Source organism: Diorhabda carinulata, chromosome 5, assembly GCF_026250575.1.
Source record: "Diorhabda carinulata isolate Delta chromosome 5, icDioCari1.1, whole genome shotgun sequence".
Classification (NCBI taxonomy): Eukaryota; Metazoa; Arthropoda; class Insecta; order Coleoptera; family Chrysomelidae; genus Diorhabda; species Diorhabda carinulata.
The window spans coordinates 13,174,867-13,198,774 of record NC_079464.1 but is presented as its reverse complement, the minus strand read 5'-3'; the positions used below and the strand labels follow the sequence as shown (position 1 = coordinate 13,198,774).

Sequence of the window (23,908 nt, the reverse complement as noted above, 5' to 3'; positions counted from 1 at the left end):
AATAAAATTGTCTAAAATATCATTAAAAATAAAACTTTGAAGTTCCCCATCATTCTCTTGTTTGAAAAAAAATGTTATTCAAGATCAAATGTCAACAATGAGTTTCTAGCGATTTTCAGCAAAACTGTGAGTTTTATCAAAAAAATACCTAATACAAAAAATGTAGATCATAAAATTATCTACAAAAAAACGTATGGATATTTTTTTTCTATGCGTCGTTGTTTCTGAGATATAGCGGATTCGAGAAATTGTAATCGTCAAAAAATGCAACTTTAACTAAAAAAACAATTTTTCCCTTAAAACCAGGAAAAGCTCAACATCAACTGGAAATCTATTCATCAAAAAGTTTATCTACTTTTGGAAAGTGATAAAATCATGTATTAAACAATAATTCAAGTTGACAAGAAGTTATTACCAACTACCTGCTTAGATAAGTATCGATATAGACGTTTAGTTAAAAATACTAATAATAAAAAAACAAACTCAATTAGCTTGTTTTCTTCCAGCCTCATTTACTGATCATCAACATCTTTTTCTGGTATATTACCAAGTGTCGTTTGGTTTTAAGCTAGACCCCATAGACTGGGGTTAGAGTTAGTCAACAATACGTTAGAACCCGTTCATACTTCACTTCCACCACACACAGTTCTTTGCAACTGCCTGTTTTGTTCTTTGGCATGTACACCTTATCTAGGCTCTAATTATACTTCTTTTATCTTTTGTTCTGACCTGTTGTTTTAGATTTTTTTCAAAAAAAAATATATGCTGGACCTCTTATTTCCAGGTTTTCTGAGGTTTCTAGTAAACTGAATAATGTACGGCGTCGAAAGCCATTGCCAAATCAAAACATATCCCTATTACTGGTTTATCTTTATCTATGCATTCATAAATTGAGAGTTTGAAAGTAAATTATGTTTTTCAAAGAATTTGTTCACTCAAGTTTCTACAATATTTTATAATAGTTTCGCTAGGCTTGTTATAAGTGAAATTGGGCCTCAATTTGCCACATAATTTCTGTCTCCAGATTCAAAATTTGGTATTATAACATTATTTTTGGAAATTGCCCTGTTTTGAGTGAACTTTTAATTACAATATGCATTGTCCATTATAATTACCCCAGCGTCTGGAATTTTTTTTTGTAAATTCAATTTTCAAATACCAATCCGTTAATATCCTTATGATAATCTGCAGTTTTTTTACTTTCAAATGTTAGCAACGAATCTTCAACAAATCCATTTCCAAGTATCTAAGAAATGTAGTTTTCTTAGTACACACCATAAAATAAATAAAGGAGCTTTCATTTCATATGAACATAAATATAATTTGTAGCTAAATTAAAATCTTTTTCTTTCATAATTATGTAATGATAAACGATAATTTTGTGGTAAATCTGTGCATGTTTTTATCTTAATTGAGATTTTAATCAATGTGAATCATCGAATTATATTTTGGTTGTATCTTCGAATGCTTATATAATTCCTAGATGACATTCAAATAATGATATTCACCTGATTTGACCAATGAGGAATCTACAGGTTAAATTCAAATTAGTCCTTGTTTAAACAGAGTATAGTCTCTTTTGTATTTGTAGTGTATTTGACACATTTTTACATCGTACTTTGCTGTCAATGTCAATGTCACGGATCTGTTACTTGAGACAACTTGACAGGCTTTTATTATAAAATGAAGATCTTTTCTAGCCCATTCTTCGCGTACAAGAAAATCAAACTACGATTTCGAGTCGTTTTATTCTGCATATTTATAAAGAACGACCTCGATCTCGAACGATTACTTACACTGTAATGAAAATGATAATTTCTATTGTTGATGATTCCACATTTAATCGATTTGTTATTTAACATTTGCAAACTATACAACAAAATTTATTCTGTTTATGAGACCTCATAAAGATTTTGGATTATTTCGACTTTTTATAAAGTGACTGTATTGAACTTTTAAATCCAAATATGAATATCGATAATGTTAAACATATTTTTAAGACTAGAGTCGAACATATTTATACAGAATATATATTTATATATACATAAAAGTACACAAATTATATACATACACTTTTGTATGCGTTTCAGCCAATTGGCACTTTTTCATAACCAGAAGTTTTTATATAAAACTGTCGATGAACAAAAAAGCGTTTTTAGATGACGCCATCTGAAAGTTGTTCGTTCTGTATTCATTTACATACGGAAAGTTACGTTTTAAGTGTTCCATGTAGCGAAAGTGATAGTACCGTACTGTAAAACACTTTAGGGAAACTCTGGAGTAGACAACTTTAACTTCCTTAAATGTGACTCTAGCCACTTCAATGTTGACAGTTGACAGTTGACAGTTGACAGTTGACAGTTTCATTTCGATGATTTTGCATAACCTTAAATTTTCTGAAATTATTTGTTTTTTCCGAAGTTTTGTCTTAAATATTGATTAACAATGTTTTTCTTCTTTTCTATTTATGATCCAACAAACGCTGCCATACAGCACTGTTGGTTGTATAACTGTATTGTAAATATGGCGGGTCTTGAAATATCTTATGATCTTGAAATACTCCTCCTCTCGTCTGTCTTTTGTCGATTTCTCTGGTTTTACCTCCTTCGTTTGTCACTGTCAGTCCCAGGTATTCAAACTCCTGGATTTTTTCAAATCTATACTCCTTGTTTTGTCTGTCGTCAATTTCAATTGGTTGCAGCTGTTCAGATACCTTCCCATCTTTATATATTTATTCTTTCATGCGTAGTTCATGTTCATTTACTTCCCATACAACGAGTAGGAACATTTTATGTAGATCTTTTTTCGTTCTACTTATAAGTACTAAATCATCTGCGTAGACAAGGCTTAGCGTTTGGTTATTGTAAATCATCCTCTAGCTTTTAATTACCACAAACTCGAGGAATCATTGTTAGTAAAAATATAAACAGTACTGTTGATAGTGGTTCTTTTTGTTTTGAACTAGTTATTCAACAAATATAGTGTTTCCTCAAGTATTTCGAGTATTGTTAGTGCCTTAAAAGGGCTCCAGGTTTAATCCTTGGTCATAGTCATTCTGGATTACCTTCACTTGTTTCATAACAATTCTAGCTAAAACTTTGTATTCCACATCCAACAAATTGACATCCCAGTTCATATGTTCCGGGTAAATAATCACCTTATTCCATTGATTTGACCTTTGCTTTTGTTCCCATATATTTTTAATCAAATTATTTATTCGCCTGTATTAGAATTCGATTCATATCTGTATTTTTGACATTCTTCATGTTATTAATACTTTCTCTTAAAATTTATCATTTTACACCACTTGAGAAAATTTTTTCGGTAAAGTTTCTATGAATTTTATGTTGAAATTAAATTTTATTTTGCTTGTGGATTTGCTCTACTCGCTTAGATATAACGCAAACTTTTCACTCGTAAAATAAAATGTTACTTTCAACACTCATATCATAATTAATTTTTTTTTGCCTTGAACCGTCTATAACAGTAATTAAAGTCCTTCGCACGAATGGTTACAGGATAAGGTACATCGTTTTAGGATACGATGTTCATAGCGATAACTGATTGTAGTAGATATATTAAGTAGAGGCTATTCTCTTTTCGACTAAATCACTTATTCATGATAATCAGGCTCATCATAATCATAATTTTTAGATCTGAAGAAAACTTTTAAATCTTTTAACTTTTGGCACATCGCTCAATTGAACAGCAATTCCCACTATTGTCGTAATTCATTATAACTATCAAAACCAATAATGGGTCTATTAGAACCATCCTCGATGAATTAGAAATTGCCACGTTGAAAGATCCCATTAAATGATTATATGAATGCTATTCATCATGAGAAATAAGCCTCGAATACTACTAGTTATAAGAAAATTTCCAAAAATCAATTTAGAAGGATGATTAACAGTCAATTGGATATATTCTTGTCGACGAAGTTTACCTCCACTTCATTTAAGAGTCGTTGATTGATATCCGTGTGTTTTATCGCTGAAAATCACCATTCCCCTAAGTTGGAAATTAGATTTTCTTTGGTTTTCTAGCCTTCCGGTCAACTTTTCAGTACTCACTTCATCACCACGTTCCAATAAATTCCTTCGAAGGCCTGTGCTTGTTTTTTTATCGTATTAACAATTTTTTCAGTTGTTTTCTCTGTGAGCTCATATCTTTCCTTTTTATTTTTGGATATAATGTCCCAAATTTTGATACTGAAACACTCGGTTTTTCCACACCAACTACTATATCTATATCTCTAACAGTCACAAACGTGTGCATTAAGAGCAATTATCTCAGCTCAATTCAAATAAGAAATATCTTTTCTTGCTTGAAATGCAATATAAAAATTTCAAAAGATTCCGATGATAAAATTGATATAGGATAATAGAAAAGGATGTCACTAGTTAACTAATTCTTAGTAAACACGATACAAAATCAAAATACCACCAAAGAACACGTGCATTCAGCATTTAGATCTAAGAAGCTATCAACCAAGAGGTTTTCAATCATAAAAAGATGATTCATTATTCTGTTTGATGCGTCGCTAGACTATATACACTGCGTTCAAACTTTTAATTGGTTTAACACCAAAGATACTGCATTTTGATATACGTTCTTCAATTCCACATGTACCGGGTGAGTAATCAAGAACGGCCAAGCAACTTGAATCTGGAGATCTGGCGGTGGCCAAATAAACAAACTTCCACGTCTTATAAGGGTATGTTTTAATTTAAAAAATGCCCTACATATATGGAATAATATGTTGGTTAAACATCATGTTGTAACATGTCATGACGAATGTCTTTTAAAAAAAGTGGGAATTCGTATATTTGAAAGTCTAAATATCTTTCTCTATTAACAGTGACATGGAAAAAATTATTTGTCCGTCTGGAATTCCGTACCACACATTCACAAACCAACAACCCTGATGTTGAGTCTTCTGCATCCAATATAGAGGGGGGTGGTAGCGCCTACTAAAGTCATAAAAGTATTACTGGATTGCCATGTATTATACAGGGTGTCTCAAAACGAGTTAAAACTATCTGTATATGGCAAAATACTTATAGGAAAATCATGAAAATTTCTACGTTTGGGTTAGCGGATACGATCTTTTTAACTAAAATATTCTCCGGTTCTACCGGAAGTCGACTGTAACTTTGTTATTTTACATAGAACACCCTATATATTAATACATTTATTAAAATTTTAGTATACTTTTGTATAAAAAAATTTTTCTTTGTATTTTTTTTGAGCTATTAATTTTTTTGTAAAAAATATGACCGTTGCAGATCCTCTTTTTTACGAGGATACCCTCAAAGATATGAAAATGGTTTCTGTTCTGTTGCTTTAAGTAAGGTCAGGCGTATTTGAATCTAAGTTGAAAAATGTTCCATTTTATACAGAGTGTGTATAAAATGTTTAAGTTTAACTTCATAGATATTAAATTTTTTTATTTTTTCAAATAGAACCACCCAGTTTTTTCTATTTCAATGCATTCGGGGGTGAAAAAAGAAGCAAATTCATATGTAACTTTCCTATACCTAAACTTTACCATTATCTAGATATTAAATGTTGTGTGTTGCTGTAAATTTTTAGAGATGCAGGTGTGGTCTAAATTTTATATTTATGACGTTGAACTTTGAACACTTTTCATACACACCCTATAAAAAATGAGAAATTTTTCTCCATAGATTCAAATACGCCTGACCTTGCTAAAAGCAACCGGACAGAAACCATTTTCATATCTTTAAGAGTGTTCTCTTAAAAAAATAATTTATAAGGGTCTGCAACGGTCAAAATCAAATCAAAAACGGTTATACATTAAATTAATAACTCAAAAAGTATGCATTTTTCGGAAAAAGTTTTTGGACAAAAGTCTACTAAAAGTTTACGTCGATTTTAAAAATGTATTAATACATTATTATACAATACAATTATATTAATTAATATACAAGGTGTTCTATTTAAAATAACAAAGTTATAGTCGACTTTCGGTGGAAGAAATAGTTTTAACTCGTTGTGGGACAATCTATATAGAGAACACCTCTTACATTGATTTTTTTTAGAGATGAATAATCCTAAGTTTTTATTACCAAATGTCTCATTAAAGAGAGTGAGAGAAAGAGGCTTTACGTTTTGTGGATCACACCAATTTTTTACATAAAAGTCATGAACATTTTGATGTCCATTTTGGTAAAAGGTATTTTTTTTCAGTTGTAGCAGTAGTAACTCTTGACGCTCTTTTGAAAATGCTTCGAAGTAGTTGATTGATCTCCCAATGCTAAGAATATGAAAAATCATTGTTCTACGAACTTTCAGTCGTTGATCTTATAATTTTAGATAATAGATTTCAACTTTAAAATCTTGAATCAGAATGTTTATTCCATCGAAAACATATTTTTATTGCATGGATACGTTATATCGCCGAAGACACATTACAAAATATGGCGTCAATCATGGAGTTAGCCGCGCAATTTGAATTTTGCTTTGGCTGTTTTACGAATCACACTTTTTTGAATATTTAACAATAAAAGTGAGTTTAGCTGGTTTCACACATCCATGTGCTTTGTTTTTCTCTTGTTGGTAGTATAAAAATGTCATTTTGGACCAAAAATGAAGTTCAATCTCTTAGCCGACGATATCTAGAACGAAAACTAGAAAATTGTAAAAGTAGTTTAATAACCGCTATTGTTTAACGGTTTTAACAGAGGCGTAAACTATTTTGTAGTTAATTAGGCTTGTGATCACACCAAACGGTAAACTAATGCTTTCTCCATGTATATAATACATGACATAATTACATTAAGAAACATCACTGTATCTACGTAGTTACTAAAATGTACAGAATAATTTTTTATCAAAAATCCATATGAAATGAAGGTTGACTGGCAGATAAGTTAGTAGAATAATTTTCAGATCCCTAAGTGCAATCTATAATTATCTAATTTTGTTAACCGGTTCTGTGGTAGGTATACGTAAAGTGATATAGTCGATATATGATCCCTTTATAAATAATCGCACTCTCTGGTGCATGCAAATCGAAATTATTTGAAATTAAGAACAAACATATCGATACGTAATCTCTACTTCAATCAAAACTTAAATTAAATCAAAAATAACTTCAACTAATTAGAACTGTGTGAATCTGTTTGGTATATGAGCTCCAAGAAAACTGAAATTTTAAATAGAAAATCATCTAACCGAAAAAAGCACTTCTTTAGAAAAGAGTTTACGACAGTAGTCAAAGTTCTATATGTGATTGAGATCAGCACAAGAATTATCATCGCAGGTACAAACTGATGATTGTATAATGTCTACCCTGGCAAGATGGGCGGGATAACTCCCATGACCAGTCTTCATTCTACGGATACTTGCTGAGTAAAATTTCGAAGTTGTGTATTTAAATATATAGTTCGGGGGTGAGGGTAAAGTAGGATAAATTTGAAAATAGGTGTTATTTGAGGATCGTGAGGCAGTATCCCAGTGTTTCTGCCAGTATACGTACATTTTATCTTTTATTGAATTGATCGCATCTCTTTCTGTATATACGTTACAAAAAACTCCATTTAGTACTGAATCTTTTGCTAATCGATCAGCTGTTTCATTACCACGTATTTCAATATGTCCTTTAACCCAAATGAAGGTAATACTCAAATTTAATAATATAGTTTTGATGTCACATAAAATAGGACATTTCATTCTTTTAAGATGGGTTTCTTTTATGGTACTGATCTAGATTCAAATAAAATCACACCCCCATCTTTTTTATTTAATTTCAACCAGGAAAGACCCTGTAAGATAGCATAGAGCTCCGCAGTATATATGCTAGAAATATCGGGTAATTTGATTCGTATAAATTGTTTTATATTTTAACTGTATGCTGTACATCCAACTCCAACCCTCGTCTTAGATCCATCAGTATATATTATGGTTTTGTCAGCAAACCCTGATGGATTTCAACAGGATCGCGTTAATGCGACTAGATTCCGTGTAATTAGGGATTATGACTTTGTGGACTTTAAATATAGCTTGATAAGGAATATTATACATCGATAAAGTTCTGTTGGTTTTGTATATATTTAATCCAAAATCGATTTGTGAGGTTCAATTTTAAGAGAAATATTTATTATTTTTAATTGTAAAAACATTTCTGCATAAGTTTTTTTTCAATTTGTTCTTCTGTGTAGATTACGAAAAAAATATATAACAATTTCATTTAATTATTTGGAAAAAAGTTATCAACAATTATACGTGAATGAGTGCATTTTCATGAACATTTAAAACCCAATAAACCAATATAAGTTTTAATTTTTCTTTATTTCCATAATTTTATTCGTAAATCAGCCGGAAAAAAGAAGATTTTAAAATATTCATCGAAATCGGTTGAATTTTTAATTTTCTTGAGCCAAAAATCGAGGGGACTTTTTTTATATTATGTGGTATTTATAACAAATGATGATCGTGTTGATTGAATTACCCCTTTTCTTGCGGGCATTTTCGTATATATCAAATATTGAGATATTTTTGGTTCCCGTATTTCATCACCGATTTGTTCTTGATTAGTTTTTATTTCTTCATTATAAAATTTATCTGCTACATTAAACGTTTCACAGAAATCCGTGGTTTGCAATTTGGTCCAAAATATTACTTCATTTTTTGTGTAGATTATGAAAATAAATATAACAACTCCATTTGATTATTTGGAAAAAAGTTATCAATAATTATACATGAATGAAACCAAAATAAGTTTTCATTCTTTTTATTCCCATAACTTTTTTCGTGAATCCGCCGTAACAAGGAAGATTTAAAAAAAATTCATCGAAATCGGTTGATTCGTTAGAAAAAAGGATTGACTGTATTCTATTCTAATTTAATTCTATTTTATGTTATAAGGTTTTTATTGTAATTTTCATCTTTTATCTTAATTTTTTTATTAATATTGTATAATTGATCAATACATTTATCACTACTTTATACGGATGACGGTACGAAATTTTTTTACTAAGCAAACCCCAAATATTTTTCAGTTTTATATCTATCCTAGATACGGGATCATCTTTTTTGATACACCCTGTATATAAATATATATATATATATATGATAACGGAATATATAGGGTGTTGCATCAAAAGACGTATATTAGTTTAGTCAAGCAACTATAATCAGCTTTATAAACATTTGCCAGATACGGATCAATTCGTTGTTTAGAATTTTTCATTTATTTGATTTGACTATTTCCTAAATAAAAGGAATAAACTTTCAATATGCACCAAGAATTTACATTCAAATGAAAATATAATCTATAAATAATAAAACGTTAAGTGATTTTCCCCACCACAGTATCATAGAAATCCAAAATTAGGTGAATTTAATTGGATTATATTCTTCCAGTACGGATCTGTTAAATTCTGAAATGAAATCGCACATTTTTAAGTGAAATACCATGGCCTAGTTTAAATTTCCAAATGCCAATTTCTAATAAATCATTCGTTTTAGCGAACTGGCAGTTATCTTTTAACCATAATGATCCTTTTAAATTCATTAAATCAACTAGAACTATTCACTTTATTTGACTTTCATTTTGTACAATTCAAAACGCTATTCGTGAGTCAATCAAATGCACTCGACCGACTATTCGGGAATATCAGTATTAATTACGAAAACGTAAAATATATATGTATATACAGATATTGACGTAAATTTATAAGGCACATATACTATTTTTCGAATAGCAACTAAAACAAAAAGTAAATCCTTTATGATTCGTATGAAACGCTATACGAGGATTAAATAAAAAAAAATAAGTTTCTCGTTTCACAATATTAGTTACCGTACTGTTTTAAGTATTTGTGAACAACTCACATAGCACACGTTCTGACTACGTTCATCATTAAAAATGTCAAACTTCATGATGGTAACGTCAGATTTGACATATTCACATCAATGTTGCCATATCTCAAAACTTAAGCAGCTACAACCCTATTATTTAGCGAAATAAGTATTTTTATCTGACCGAACTTTAATTTTAGAAACGTTAAGACACAGAAGGTCCTAATACATTTTTTTTTTGGATTATTTATACGAAATACTGTTTTTGTGAATATTGCGTTTCGCTTTTTTTGCTTATTTGCTTTGGTAATTATTATAATTTCATCAATTTTTTTAATTGTTGAAATGAAATACTAAAAATTGAATATTTATATGGTAATAAAAAGTGAAGTCACATTACAGTTTTTATTCTTCATAAAATCTGCAACGGAATAAAATTTTTTTCAGGTTATATGCACTAATTCCCAATGTGACCTTGTGGATGAATTTTAAGTACGTGTATAAAATGGGCGACACCATTTCGAGGCATCAAATTTGTCATTATCAACATATTTTTTTTTTATATAAACTTAATGCATATAAAAATTTTGCTGATGTAGTTTTCTTAGAATCCATTAACCGACGCCAACATTATTTGATATTCTTTTGTTTTTTAGATACAACTTTTTTATAAACCAGCATTTTTCTTCGAATTTACCTATTTTATAATTAATTTGGTAATATATCTATAGCATGACTCTACTTTTCATATTTTATATTTTCGCATCTGATACAGTATTTTCTTCTCAACAATAATCTGAGACAATTGCCAAATTAAGTTTTCATCTGATAAGGGTTTGAAAAATTAATCTAATATCAACACTTCTCATTATTCTTTTTGTTAATTCAACTTATAGATTCTGTTATGAATATTATTTATTATCATTAATCCACTTTTATCGCCCTGATATCTATTTGTTGTTTTTTCGATATTTATTTCTTACGTGTCAAATTTAAGCTACTGTAACGTAAGCCAGTGATTTCGAGGTGTGTTCTAAATACGGCGCGCGACTAATATTTAACTCAATATTTAATTGAATACAAATGTCGTCTTTATCCTCTTCAAAGTACTGCCTTGGCTGAAGCCACACCAATGTTGAACCAATGGTTGGAAACTATTCGGGAAGACTTGTTTTTGAAATGACTTTCATCTGCTCTGTTGTGACGGTTTCAATAGCAATTTGTTTTATTTTCAAAAGAAAAGCTGAGCTAACGAAAAATACGGATCAGTACAGACAGAGATTTCAATGTCGTCTTCATAAATTTGGATGTAAATAACAGGATTAAACAAATATGATTGTCAACTATAAAAGTACTGCCGTTCTAATCTAATCTAAATCTAAAAAATTAAGTTACTCCTGTTTTGCGCTGAGAACTAAACTTATCCATCTTCTTAACTGATTATTATGTCCTTTTTGAGTTGCATTCCCGATATGCCCTTCCCTTCTGTCGTACAAAGTGCGACTCAGTTTTAGCCAATCTTCTAACTGGAAAAGAGAGCTTTTAGATATTTACTCGGACTGAACAGCAGGGATTTCTTTAAAAGATTAAAATTTCTGACTCTTTCTTCCTTATTAATCTTTGAATACGTTTGCTTAACTCGTAAGCACGCTTCTTCAATTTCCTTCCTTCTTTTACCTACCTACTTCACGTTCAGAATCAGTTAAGGGCTCAATATTTTACATTGCTAAAAAATGCACAATCACTTGCCAATTGAAATCAAATCGATTATGATTATCACCTATTACTATTACTTATAATTAATACTTCTAAATGTATTTAATTTTAGGTCTCTTCTGTTCTAAAATTAGTTTTTTTTTAAATAATTTTTTAAAGAAGATAAAAATTGACGCTTCGACTTAATTTCAGTCTTTATCAATATATGAATTGAAGCTGATTATTTGTAGTTTTATTGGAATTACAAATTAGAGCTATGAATTTAACTCAAATTATTTATTAGGTCTTTTTTATCATTTATAGCTTTTTCATTCTTATAAATGTGAACCATTTCTAAAAATTCTTGTGTATTAGATTCCGTTCCAAGAATTTTTGAATCTTTATAATTGAGTTTATGTTTTTTTTGATATTTCACGGCTCGTTAATGCAGTTTTTTATCGTATTGATGATCTTTTAGTCAATTTTCTGAATATTGAGAAGTCTGCCCTATGTAGACAGCATCACAATTTGTACAAAACACTTAATATATAATATCCATTCAAGGTAAACTGTTTACTTTAAATATCTGAAGACGATAACTTGGTTACCGAAACGCGTGTCAGACAGTGTAAAAATTATTGATGGAGTGCTTGCGTATAAATAGTATGAATATCACCAACGGTTCCAGAAATTTTAACATCAGGACATATTGTAATATTCCGTAAGATTCTTTGGCATTTTTTCAAATTAAAATAAAACTAAATGTTGTATGTTCTATATGATGGATATTTGCGAATCAAGAATCAAGTTGATAAAATTTAAGAGAAAGCGGATAACATAGTCCGATATCGGACGATTACACGTATATCAAAAAAGGCGTACGATGTATTAAAAACCTTTCGGCTAAATTTCTAAAATCTAGTCACGATTTTAGTGTATCTACCATTAAAAAAAAACTGTTCAAGATTATAACTGCGATTTCTCAGAATTAAAGATTCAGTTTGGTTAGCGTTAGTACACTGAGAAAACATTGTGTCAGTAAAAACTCATTCAATTAAATGGTAGTTTAAATACGATAATCGAATTGTGGGAGAGTGAGAGCCTTGGTATGAAAAAATCCAAGTTTGAAAAGAGCTTTTACCCAGCAATATGAAATTTAAGCAATTTTATTAGCAACGTGAATGCTAATTTTTAGATATTGTGATTTCTCTTAACAGATTGAAAAGAATTTTGAAAATAAACTATGTATATTAACATTCATATAGGGAAACCGCAAGTCCATATCTCTTTTGTGTCCCTAGATATCTTAATAAATGTGTGTCTAAAAAGCTAATATTACTCACATTAAGAACGAATCATTAAAAAAGCCTGCGATAAGCAGTGGCGTCGCTAGCAGTCAAGCTAACACTGTTTTTGTCTGGCTGGCTTTCGGATTTTCTAGTATACGCTTAAAAACACGTTCTTGTTGTTGTTAATTGTCCTTGGACGCCTCTAGTTTCGTTGACACTTTACATTACTCGTATTTTATAACTTTTCGTTGTGTAAATTAATCACACACTTATCGCAGACGTCAGCCAATTTCGTGTGAGCGAAAATAATGCCCTACTAAAAACACTGTCTCCTCTTTAATAAACAAGTTTTTCAACAATTTGGCCCTACTAATTAATGAATCAAGGTTTACTATACAGGTATATACTGTATGCCAGCGCGTACATACAGATACCTATGTTTCAGTTTTAGTATAGTTTATTTCGGGGTAAAATGTATATTATAACTCTTATTTGAAAAAAGGGAACCTTTCACAAGCATTTATCCAACAGTATCTATTATACCACGACCTTCGAATATGTAAAATATGTTGTATATATATAATTTCATATTATCATGAATTTAATGCTATCGACATTTCAAGTGAGTCACAACAACCTTGGAAAATACGTCAATTTGCTATTTGGGAAAACTTTCCGAAAGTTTTTATAGAATTCGACAATTATTTTTTAATGGAAATATTAAATAAATAATTGATAGTGTATAAAAATATTATTGTCTAACGATAGTTATTAGTCAGCCGTTTTGTTTGCATTTAGAAGATTAAAAATTCAGACTCTTCCTTCCTTATTAATCTTTGAATCCGTTTGCGTAATTCGTAAGCATGGTTCTCCAATTTCAGAAAGGTCGTTGTACGATTATCCACTTAGGAATGCGGAGCGCGACTTTTACCTACCTACTCCACGTTCAGAATTAGTTGAGGGCTCAATATTTTACAATGCAGAAAAAATGCACAATCATTTGCCAATTGAATTATCATATTTTCCCGCATTCCGCAATGATTTGAGGGCATATTTCCTGGAAAGTGCCTTCTACATTTTCCTAGATACTAGAAACTTTTGTCTACAAATAGTAACAATTTTTTGACAATAAAGCATTTCTCTCTTTCTCTTCTTAACCAATCTTGAAATATTAATGTCACCTGTGGTCAATCTACGGTTTCAATTAACAAAAGATTTATTATATCTTTTGAGCTTTCGGCTCTTGATTGATTGTCTAGAAGCAGTAGCATCTCGAGTCTGGGATGTTTGTGAAGATTGTAATCATGTCTTCTTATGACTTTCTTAATTTCATTTGAAATAGATTAAATCTGAACGTTCCGATGAATATTGTCAATCCGAACATTCCAGCAAGCTACATCTGGAAATAACAGATGCAATATATACTATTGAACAAATTGAACAATTATGGAATAATCTTATGAGCATCAATATTAAATATGAGTTTTTGGATCGTAATTATGAAATTAAAAAACTAGAAGTAATTAAAAATTGAAATGCTTTATAAGAATATCAAAAGTTTCTTACAAAAAAAGTAGAAACAGGAATAAGTGAAATGAACAAAGGTCCAAGACAAACAGACTCATTTAAATTTATGTAGTTCAATCTGGCTTTTGAATTCGTTTATACAAAAAGTGAATACTCACATTTAGGTTTTTCCTTTAAAATATCGGTGTTTTCAATGATGAATACGAAAAGTTATTCAATCGGGATGTAGCTAAAAAAGTATAGTAAGAAGAATAGACACTCCGTTGCTTGGCAGATTATTTTCTATTAGTTTAAAACCTCATTTGCGAAAAAAATTATTTATTGATAATTGGTCAACTTTATTGGTTTAGAAAAATCCTCGAAAAACTTTCTTCCGGATACGAGCTTACTCGGAGTTCGCATTATTTCAACATGAGTGCTTTACATGCGACTCTAAGATGGTTTCCATTCGTTCACATTCTAATTTCTTTTTCTTTAATTTGTATTATTTTTCGCATAACTTTTATATCCTATTTCAGATGTTACGAAGTCTAGTTTCATTTTACCCGGTGATATTTTTGAACTTTCAACGATGCAACACTATGTGGATACATTTGATTTTTCCTTTTGTAAAGGTAATCCCTAAAATAACCTTGCCCCGACAAGGCTAGGGTCATGAAAGAGTCGGTATAGCCATAAGGTCAATCGTTCAATCTCAGGGATTTAAATTCTAGTTCCAGCTTAACCTTCTTACAACGTATGCATCTAGTTTCTTCTTCTTTTTTTGGCCGTCGTATCTCGCAGTATGGGTTTGTTATATTAATGGTGAGAACTATTTTTAGATCTCTTCTGATTAAAAATCAATTTCTTTTATAATATACAATAAGAAATAGGAAATTAAAGGAATTTATTTATATATCTTCAATTTTGTATTTCTTAGACCTTTTGATATGTTTATGTTGTTAAATCGTTTTGATTTTGGGTTTCTTTTGATTTAAAATTTGATAGAGACCGAAGTAGCTCGAAACGTCAAATTATCACTTGTTGGGCTGAATCAGCCATTTCTCAAAAAATTAATAACGGGCGATGAAAACTTGATAGAATATGAGACCGTTGAACTATATCTGAAACTCAGTACATAGTTAATAATTGACCAGACTACAGAAGGAAATCCAAGGGAGCACCATGAGTCTATAAAAGGAGTGTTTGGTTAAGGACGTCAGATAATTTCTGATGATTCCCCAAAAATTGACTGATTTTGGTTGGAAAATTTTATTGCATGTATATGACTATTTGTTTGTGTGGTCTTTTCGAAGAAACTTTGAGACAACACCTATAAACCACAGATGTTTGAGACCATTCCAAATATAAAATTTCACGAAAAGGTCCAGAAAACAGTATTCAAATAACATCTGTTTTACTAAAGAAAAATTTTATACAAAAATATATGAGAATACTTTTAAAAAGCAGTTCTTTTCTTTGAATTTAGAATTGGAAAAAAAATCTCAAAGTTCATTAAGTTAGAGAAAAACTTCCCCCATACAAATTGCTAGTCTATCGATTTTTTATCCACGTACCCTAAAATACATCAGGATTTATACCTTATTTAATGTATGACTTGAAAGAAAGATTTTAATTAGGTATTGTTTTTAAATACGCAATGCTTGAACTATTATATCTTTATCTTTGTAATATTGATTGAAATTGTTTCATAGATTCAAGTTCTGTAGACACCCTATACCGATGAATAATTCAGTACAAAAGATCGCCCATTAAAAATCGTTGTCTGTACTAAAATAGTCACACGTGGGTTGAACAACGAAGCGAGGGCGTGTTTTGTGGACGAATCACTTAAATAGGTCATTGGGTAGGATGTGGGTATTATTTTTTCCGAAAACTAATTTTTGGTAAAATATAATTTGCTACTTACAAAATCTCCAATTAACAGTTATATAAACTCAAAGTAGAAACATATATTTTTGATCGTATTAAAGCAAACGCCTTCCAATGGAGTACTTACAAATATCTTTCATAAATTCGAAATTAGTAAAGAACTCACAATATTTATACTATGAGTTTCTGTGAGTACATAACCCAATATCATCCTCATAAAATTCTCCGGGAGGTATAAGCTTTTTTGTCTGTAAAAATGGGGATATTAATAAAAAAAATTGGGGTAGGATTATATTTTCAGTTCATGTATATTTATGTTACTTTTAGTAATTGTTGATTATTTCTTTTGTTATTTTTCATTTAACTCATATAAATCAAACAAAAAAAAAGGATCAAGCATTTTACTGAAACATAAGAAACTAACTGACTTATTAAATTAACTTATTTATTTTTTCGAATCAGTACCGAGCTGTTACAGTTTTTTAAATTTGAGAATTATAACGAGATAGACAATAGTTGATAATCAGAGGAATACCGTTAACAATTAGAGAGGTTATGTAATCAGATGGATGAGAAAGAAAACGGAACCAATATAAAGATGATATGAGTAATATGATATGCATGAATCCGGATATACAAAGTATACAAAAGATAATAAACCAAATAGAAGAAAATCATCTAACGTCTAATCGAGAACTTGTTAATATTTACAGGGTGTTCTAACACTTGATGAAAAAATTCAGGAATGAGTAGGCGTGAAAAATTTTCTCATACAACCTTTCTTCTCTGAGTTATAGGCCTTTAACGTCTTTCAAAGAATCAATCATTCTACATTACCATCTCTTGGACATCTATAAGTCCAAGAGCATGCCCAATGGTTAACAATCCTATTCAAGGACAATCTGTAAAATCTAAAAATGAATTTTTCATTCGATTTTTAAATAAAAAGGTTTTATATAACTCGATGAAATTTATTGTTCAGAAGATATGTAGATTTTTAGATCGTTGTATATGCCAAGAAAACCATTCACTATAAACAAACATTCTGAAAAAAATTATCATAAATTTGATTATTTATTAAAAATATTTACAGAAGATTTTAAAACAGAATCAAACATTTTGAAATGAACTACATAAAGTCGAACATCGTGTTACTTATATTAAGAAAAAATTGAAATGTAAAAAAAATTAGTTGGTTTGACTGAAACTTGTGGTGGTGAAAAAAACAATCCACAAAATTATCGAGGTATTAACTTGATGTGTGCAATCCAAAACCTTTCACAAAAATTTTGTTGGAAGAAGTGATGTCATCTGGTATCTCTGAGGAACAGCAGAGATTCAGAAAGACGCTATTTTTATGATCCGCCGAATTACGGAAAATGCTATAGAGTTCTATATGTTGTACTTCATCGATCTCACCCAAATATTTGATAGGGTACGATTGAGGGACGTAACAACTCTAATGAAGAGAAGGAAGATCCACCTCAACATAATAAAAGTAATCGAAGACCTAAACACCGATAATTACACTGAGCAGTAGAATACCAGACAAGGAGACAACCTTTTTTTCGCATAATTAATTGACGTACAAGTCAAATTAGATTAGATTTTTTAATGATACAAATAAATAAATATAATACTATTTAAAATTTTTGCTTACGTTTAGTAAAGCATTCCAAAAATTTGCTTAGTTAAAAAATGAAAAACTGTATACGTTCGTCATCAAGCTAATTATGTATTTAACAATCGCCATTTTCGAATTTTTCAAAGGAAAATTCAGAATATTCATATTGATAAGATTGCTGCCAGAAATAAACCTTCGTTTTATTTTTAGGTCTGGTCTCTTAGAACCAGAAATTAGGTGCGTGGTAATCCAATTAATTTTAATAAATAAACTCTCAGTGAGTGTCTGATCGTATAAGAAGTCTAAATTAGTAAGGGAGAATCTTCCAATTATCTTCCAACTTCAAAGAAATATCTTCTTTAGGCTCTAGAAGTGTGTAGAAATGCAAGGTGCCCACTTTGAACATTCATCATAGATTTTTTTGTTTTTATTTGATGACTTTCAATCTTCTTTTCCATCATACGTTAGGAGTTAGTCCTGTGTTTGCATTAATAGTTACCTAGCTGCAATTAGGATGATGAAGACCAGCTTTCATACCATCTTGTAGGTGGTCGGGATGTATTAGGTTTCTCTTCTTTTGCAATCTTTGCCAACATGACATTCTGTCCACGAGGTCTACTTTTATTATGTTAAAGTGAACCTTCCTTCCCTTCAGTAGAGTTGTTACATCCCTCAATCGTACCGTATCAATAATTTCCTGAGCATATCATCGATTACCCATTAAAATGTATTTGTACAAGTTGGAATTTCTGGAACCGTTGATGATATTCATACTGAACACACTGTTCAAATCACCACTACATCAACATTCGCAATTACACTTTCTGACGTTACCAAGTTACCATCTTCAGAGACTGAAGGTAAACTATTCGCGAGTGGTTTGTTTAAGCAGTGTATTCAGTTTTTATACAAGGAAAATATAGAAAAGTAAAGATTGAAACAACTTTGTTATAGACTCTGATTAAATTCAAATAATATATTTCAAAGCTGTTTCTTTATTTGACATTTGACATTTTCATGAACACAATTCTGGAAATAGAAAATACTTTGGCTCGTTATACAGTGCGATAGTTGGGCTCGCGCCTTTGGTGATTAGTTTTGTATAAATATTTTTATACCCACAGTATCATTTCTTACTTTTTGATTTAAATACCCCCTTGTACTTAAACATAGAGGACAATACAATGTGTGTTCACTAATTTTTTCCTAGTCTGATTTCCATGTAAGATTTCATCATTCATTTTCTAATGATTATCTACATTAATCATAGAGGGTGTCTCATTAATAATATTGATTTCTAAAAATCATTTTGTTATCAAATAATGAAAAAAAAGGAGCTAGTAGCCAATCATATTCTATGGTTTTAACCCAACGTTCAAGCTCTTTGGGCATAGATGCAAAAACTTGTCGAACTACATTATAAAAATCTTCTTTGGATTCGAATTTTTTTCAAGCACGAATCTCGCCAAAGATCTAAATAAATCATAATCTGATCTTGTAAGATCTGGACTTAATGTTGCAGATGCTCAATACCACTAAGTTCTTCGACCTTGTTGTCTTACCTAAACCTGGATAATTCTCTGATATAACTTCATTCGCATAAACTGTCTACAGTGGCATCGATAGTTCGACCATATGGAAATATTTCGAAGTTAACTAAACCTTCATAATTCCACCAGAAGGCTTTCAACTCGAATCGATCTCTATATTCGACGTTCCGGTTGAATCTGGGTTAATTCGTGTGGCACAACTTTCATTAATTTTACCTAATAATTAAATGGCGATATATGCTATTTTGAGAAGGTCCAACGGCGTCCCATTTTCGTTGAGTGCTGGTACTAAGTAGATTTTCTTCTACTTTCCTTGCCACTTCAATGTTCCATAAAGGTAGAGGATCTGAGCGCGAACTATCGCCACTATTAACACGATTAAACCAATAACGCTGTGCCATTTATTTATAGCACTACACACTATTCTAAACAAAGAAGGAAGGCGATCTTTTTCTCCTAAGGATAAGAGACTTATTTTAAGAAATTACGACATGTATAAATTGAAGGAATTTTCACAATTACTTATATGTAGGACTCACTTTATAAAATATGTATCAATCTAACTGAATGTCTATGATACATTTTTGTTGTTTGACAGGGTTGGAACGGATCGCTGAAGAGTTGATGGGCCGTAGGAAATGGAATCTGTATCAAGAATCCATGTCGAGAAGTTATCTGCAACCATTGAACAACAATATAAAAAGAACAAACTCCCAAGTCGACATAGAAGACGAGTACCAAAAAGAATCAGCCAAGTCCATACGTCTACAAGCCCAAACCGTCGAAGTAGAGTTGGACAAAGGCGCACAAGTGAACGGAATAGAAACGGGTGGAGAAAAAGGAAAAGGGGAACAGCAAAAAATAAAGGGGGAATACCAAAAGGAAAACGAGAAGGATATAGAGAAACTGAAAGACTGGACGCCGCAAACCAAGTGTCATTTTTGTGTGGACGGCAAGCTGGATAGTGAACATACTACCCACGGGGTTTTGGTAAGTTGAATTTAAATTAATTTTAACATCAAATCAATTACTTGATTAGGTAAATGATTAATAGATATAATTTCCATGTTCAGAACATATGCAAACGAAATTATTTTATCTTGTCTTTGGCGCTATGAATTAATTCTCCTGTAGCTTTTGATATTGTGGAGCCACGACATCCTCTTTCTGCCCAATCTTCTTTTTTCTTCTTTTCAGGAATACACGATCTCTTCTTATTGTCCTCATACTTTCTTCGTTGGTTTTCCTTGCCTTGCCAACTCTCATTATCAAATTCTTTGGTTGATCCACATCTCAAATGCCTCCAATATGATCATTGTGTTAGGTTTCTGTGTCCAACCTTCCATACCATACATTACATTATATACTAGACATTTTGTGAATCTCATTCTGAATCACACCATCAAAAATCACGAGAAAATTACTAGATTGGAAGCGATGACATAAAATACTAGTCATACTAAAATTATGAAGTTTGGAAATAATCAATCACAAACTAAATAATAACTAATGTAATATATAAATCTTCAAAGAATTTCAAGGTCGGTGACTACGTTTGTAAAGCAAGTATTAAATCTGAGTCGCCTCTGATCAAATGTAAATAATTTAGAATGAAGGAACCACAAGGAACGCAAATTGTAGAGTAAGATCAGTTGATTAAAAAAATGGTTAAATATGAAGAATAAGAAAATGTTCCAGATTAGGTATCTACATACAGGGTGTTTCAAAAAAGGTGATCCCGTCTCTAGGATAGATAGAAAACTGAAAAATATTCGGGGTTTGCTCAGTGAAAAATTTTCGTAACGAAATCCGTATTCAAGATAAAGTGTATTGAAGACAAAAATATAGATGCAGTTTCAGTAATCATTCAAGGAAAAGGAAAACACTTTAAGATTTTTCCACCTTCCTCAATTAATTTTCATCATCATTTTTAAATAATTTATTTATGAAATTAATAAACAAAATTTATGGAATAGTTATTTGAGGACTGACATCCAAATCTAAATATTGGTGAAATATTTCCGGTTTGTGCAGGTTTTGATGATCTTTACATATTTTTTGTGAGTAAAATTTATTCTTAAGCTATGGAAAATACTAATCCTAAGAAACGTGGTAGCACTTTTATCGTAGAAGAGAAAAATTAGCGTTGAAATTTTCCCATAAGAACCCTCACGAAATCAGCACTTATATTTACCTATTTTTCCTAAATTATACATTCGAACATTATGAACTTTCAATAGATGATTACGTATGTCCCTGTAGTGTGCTTGACATAATAAATAATTCTACTTAACTATCTGAAGGCCAGGGGCGGCTCATGCCTAATGGTTAACAATCCGTAACTTTTACAGGGACAACCTGTACAATGAATAAATTTTCCAATCGATTTTTTAACAAAAAGTTACCCTTTGTTTAACTCGATAAAATTTATGGTTTACAAGATTTGTAGATTTTTAGATCGAGGAGTCGTTTGAGTTTTTTCTCCCGAAACACCCTGTATACATCAACAAAATAATATACACAAAAAATATATATAAAACTCAAGTAGATTTCGAGATCTCTAAAAAAAGTGAACATCTCTTCTATTCAAACCGTCTCGTCGGAGTTTGTCCAAGTACGTTGGTTTTTCCTAAAACGTGCATTAGGTATAAAAGAGAGAATGAAGTTATTTGCATGCTACAAGAACATAAGAAATGTTATAAAATAATAATAAATTGGAAGTCCCAAAAGAAGGTAACTTGGAAATTTCTGAGTGAGTCATTGGTAAGTCAGGGGTCGAAGTATTATTTAGGAAGTTTTTAGTGGAAACTGTCGAAGGAAAGAAAATGTCGTGAATAAAAGTATAACACAATTTTCATGATCTAAATAATAAAATCTCAATATACCAATTCAAGTCAATTCTTATCTCTAATTTTCGAGTTTTTTTAATGTCTATTTCTATTTACGAGAGATCCCACATATTCGGGGATTCCCACAAAGGCAGAATCTTGGAATACTCTTCCGAGTTCAAAGAAATATCCTCCGTAGATGTACCTACTTCGAACATTTATTATATTTTTTTTTGTTTTTATTCGATAAATTGTAGGCTAACCAACTGAATTTTTATATATTTCAATTTTTTCTTTATGTAAGTAACACGATGTTCGACAGTATGCAGTTCAATTGAATATGTTTTGTGTTTAAATACCTCCTGTAAATATTTTTAATAAATAATCAAATTTATAATAATTTTTTCCAGAATGTCTCTTTGGCGAACGATTTCTTTGGTATAACGTACAACGATCTAAAAATCTCTTAAACCATAAATTTTATAGAGTTATGCATAGAGTAATCTTCAGATTGTACAGGTTGTCCCTTCAAAAGTTACGGATTGCTTACCATTAGGCGTTAAAGCCCTATAACTCAAAATCCAGAGTGCGTAATAGAAAATTTGTTTATAATTTCACGTTATCTACTCACTCCCTGATTAACATCAAGTTATAATTATTATTAATAATTTTTTCGTCGGAATGATAACTAGTTTGTAATTTTTGGTGAAATGCTTGATGCGATATAAAAAACATATTTGTTAAAAGCATTTCTTCTTACCAAAATTACCAAATATATGACTACAATTTATAAATTTACAACAATAATATATTGAAACATTACAATTGTGTAAAACTTCGATTGATACGAACCCTTGATTTGAAATTTTTCTTCTATTTTTGGATATAATGAATCAAATTTCATTTACACACGGTTGCAACACAAACATTAGTTTGATATTTTATGCTCCGTATGTATAATATTTCTCTAATTTTGTTGCAAATCATGCTGCAATCATTTTGCTTTGTTACTAGCGAGTGCAATTTGCTTTCACATGCCCGCAGGCCGCAGCTGAACTTGAAAATATTCCAGGTGTTAAATTTATTTACTGCACAGGGCAGTAACCAAACAAAAACAATAATTATAAATATGGATACAAAGATATTTGAGATAGTTTTAAAATATGTCGTTATGTGTATAAATAATTAGTTAGTATGCACGATTAATTATTGTATACGATGTGAATTGATATTTAAAGGAAAATTATACAGTAAATAAATTGAGAAAAAATGTATTATACTCAGAGACAGTGATATACAAAATGAGTAATTTCTTGTCCTTGATTCTTTGCAACAAAATAGGTAAATTTAGAGCAGTTTAAATCTTGTTATCTTGATGGTTCTTTTTTTCACTCATTTGTTTGTCTTTCGCGGTCCCCTCGTTTTTTGGCTCTAGAAAATCAACAAATCATCCGATTTCCATGATTTGTTTTCAAATTTTCGTTCTTAAGGCGGATTTTAGGAAAAAATATAGAAAAAATCTCACCTGGAAATTTCATATAGTTTTATGACTTTAAATGTGATCATAAACGTACTTCTTCGCATATAATCGTTATTAACTTTTTTACAAACCATCAAACGCAGTTCATATATTTTTTTTGTTAATCTACAGAAAAAAATGTTTGTTTATTCATTTTTTATCTCTAACAGTCAACC

At 30.5% G+C, this 23,908-nt stretch overlaps 1 protein-coding gene across 4 annotated transcripts in view; it reads left to right on the top strand.

Annotated features, from left to right (window-relative positions):
* Window positions 1–23,908, top strand: part of LOC130894414 (mushroom body large-type Kenyon cell-specific protein 1) — a 217,959-nt gene that overhangs the window by 120,067 nt on the left and 73,984 nt on the right. For all 4 annotated transcript variants that reach the window (XM_057801254.1, XM_057801250.1, XM_057801253.1 and 1 more), the window contains one exon: window positions 19,984–20,375. In XM_057801254.1, the coding sequence (XP_057657237.1) occupies window positions 19,984–20,375 (392 nt within the window). The remainder of the gene's footprint in view (window positions 1–19,983; window positions 20,376–23,908) is intronic.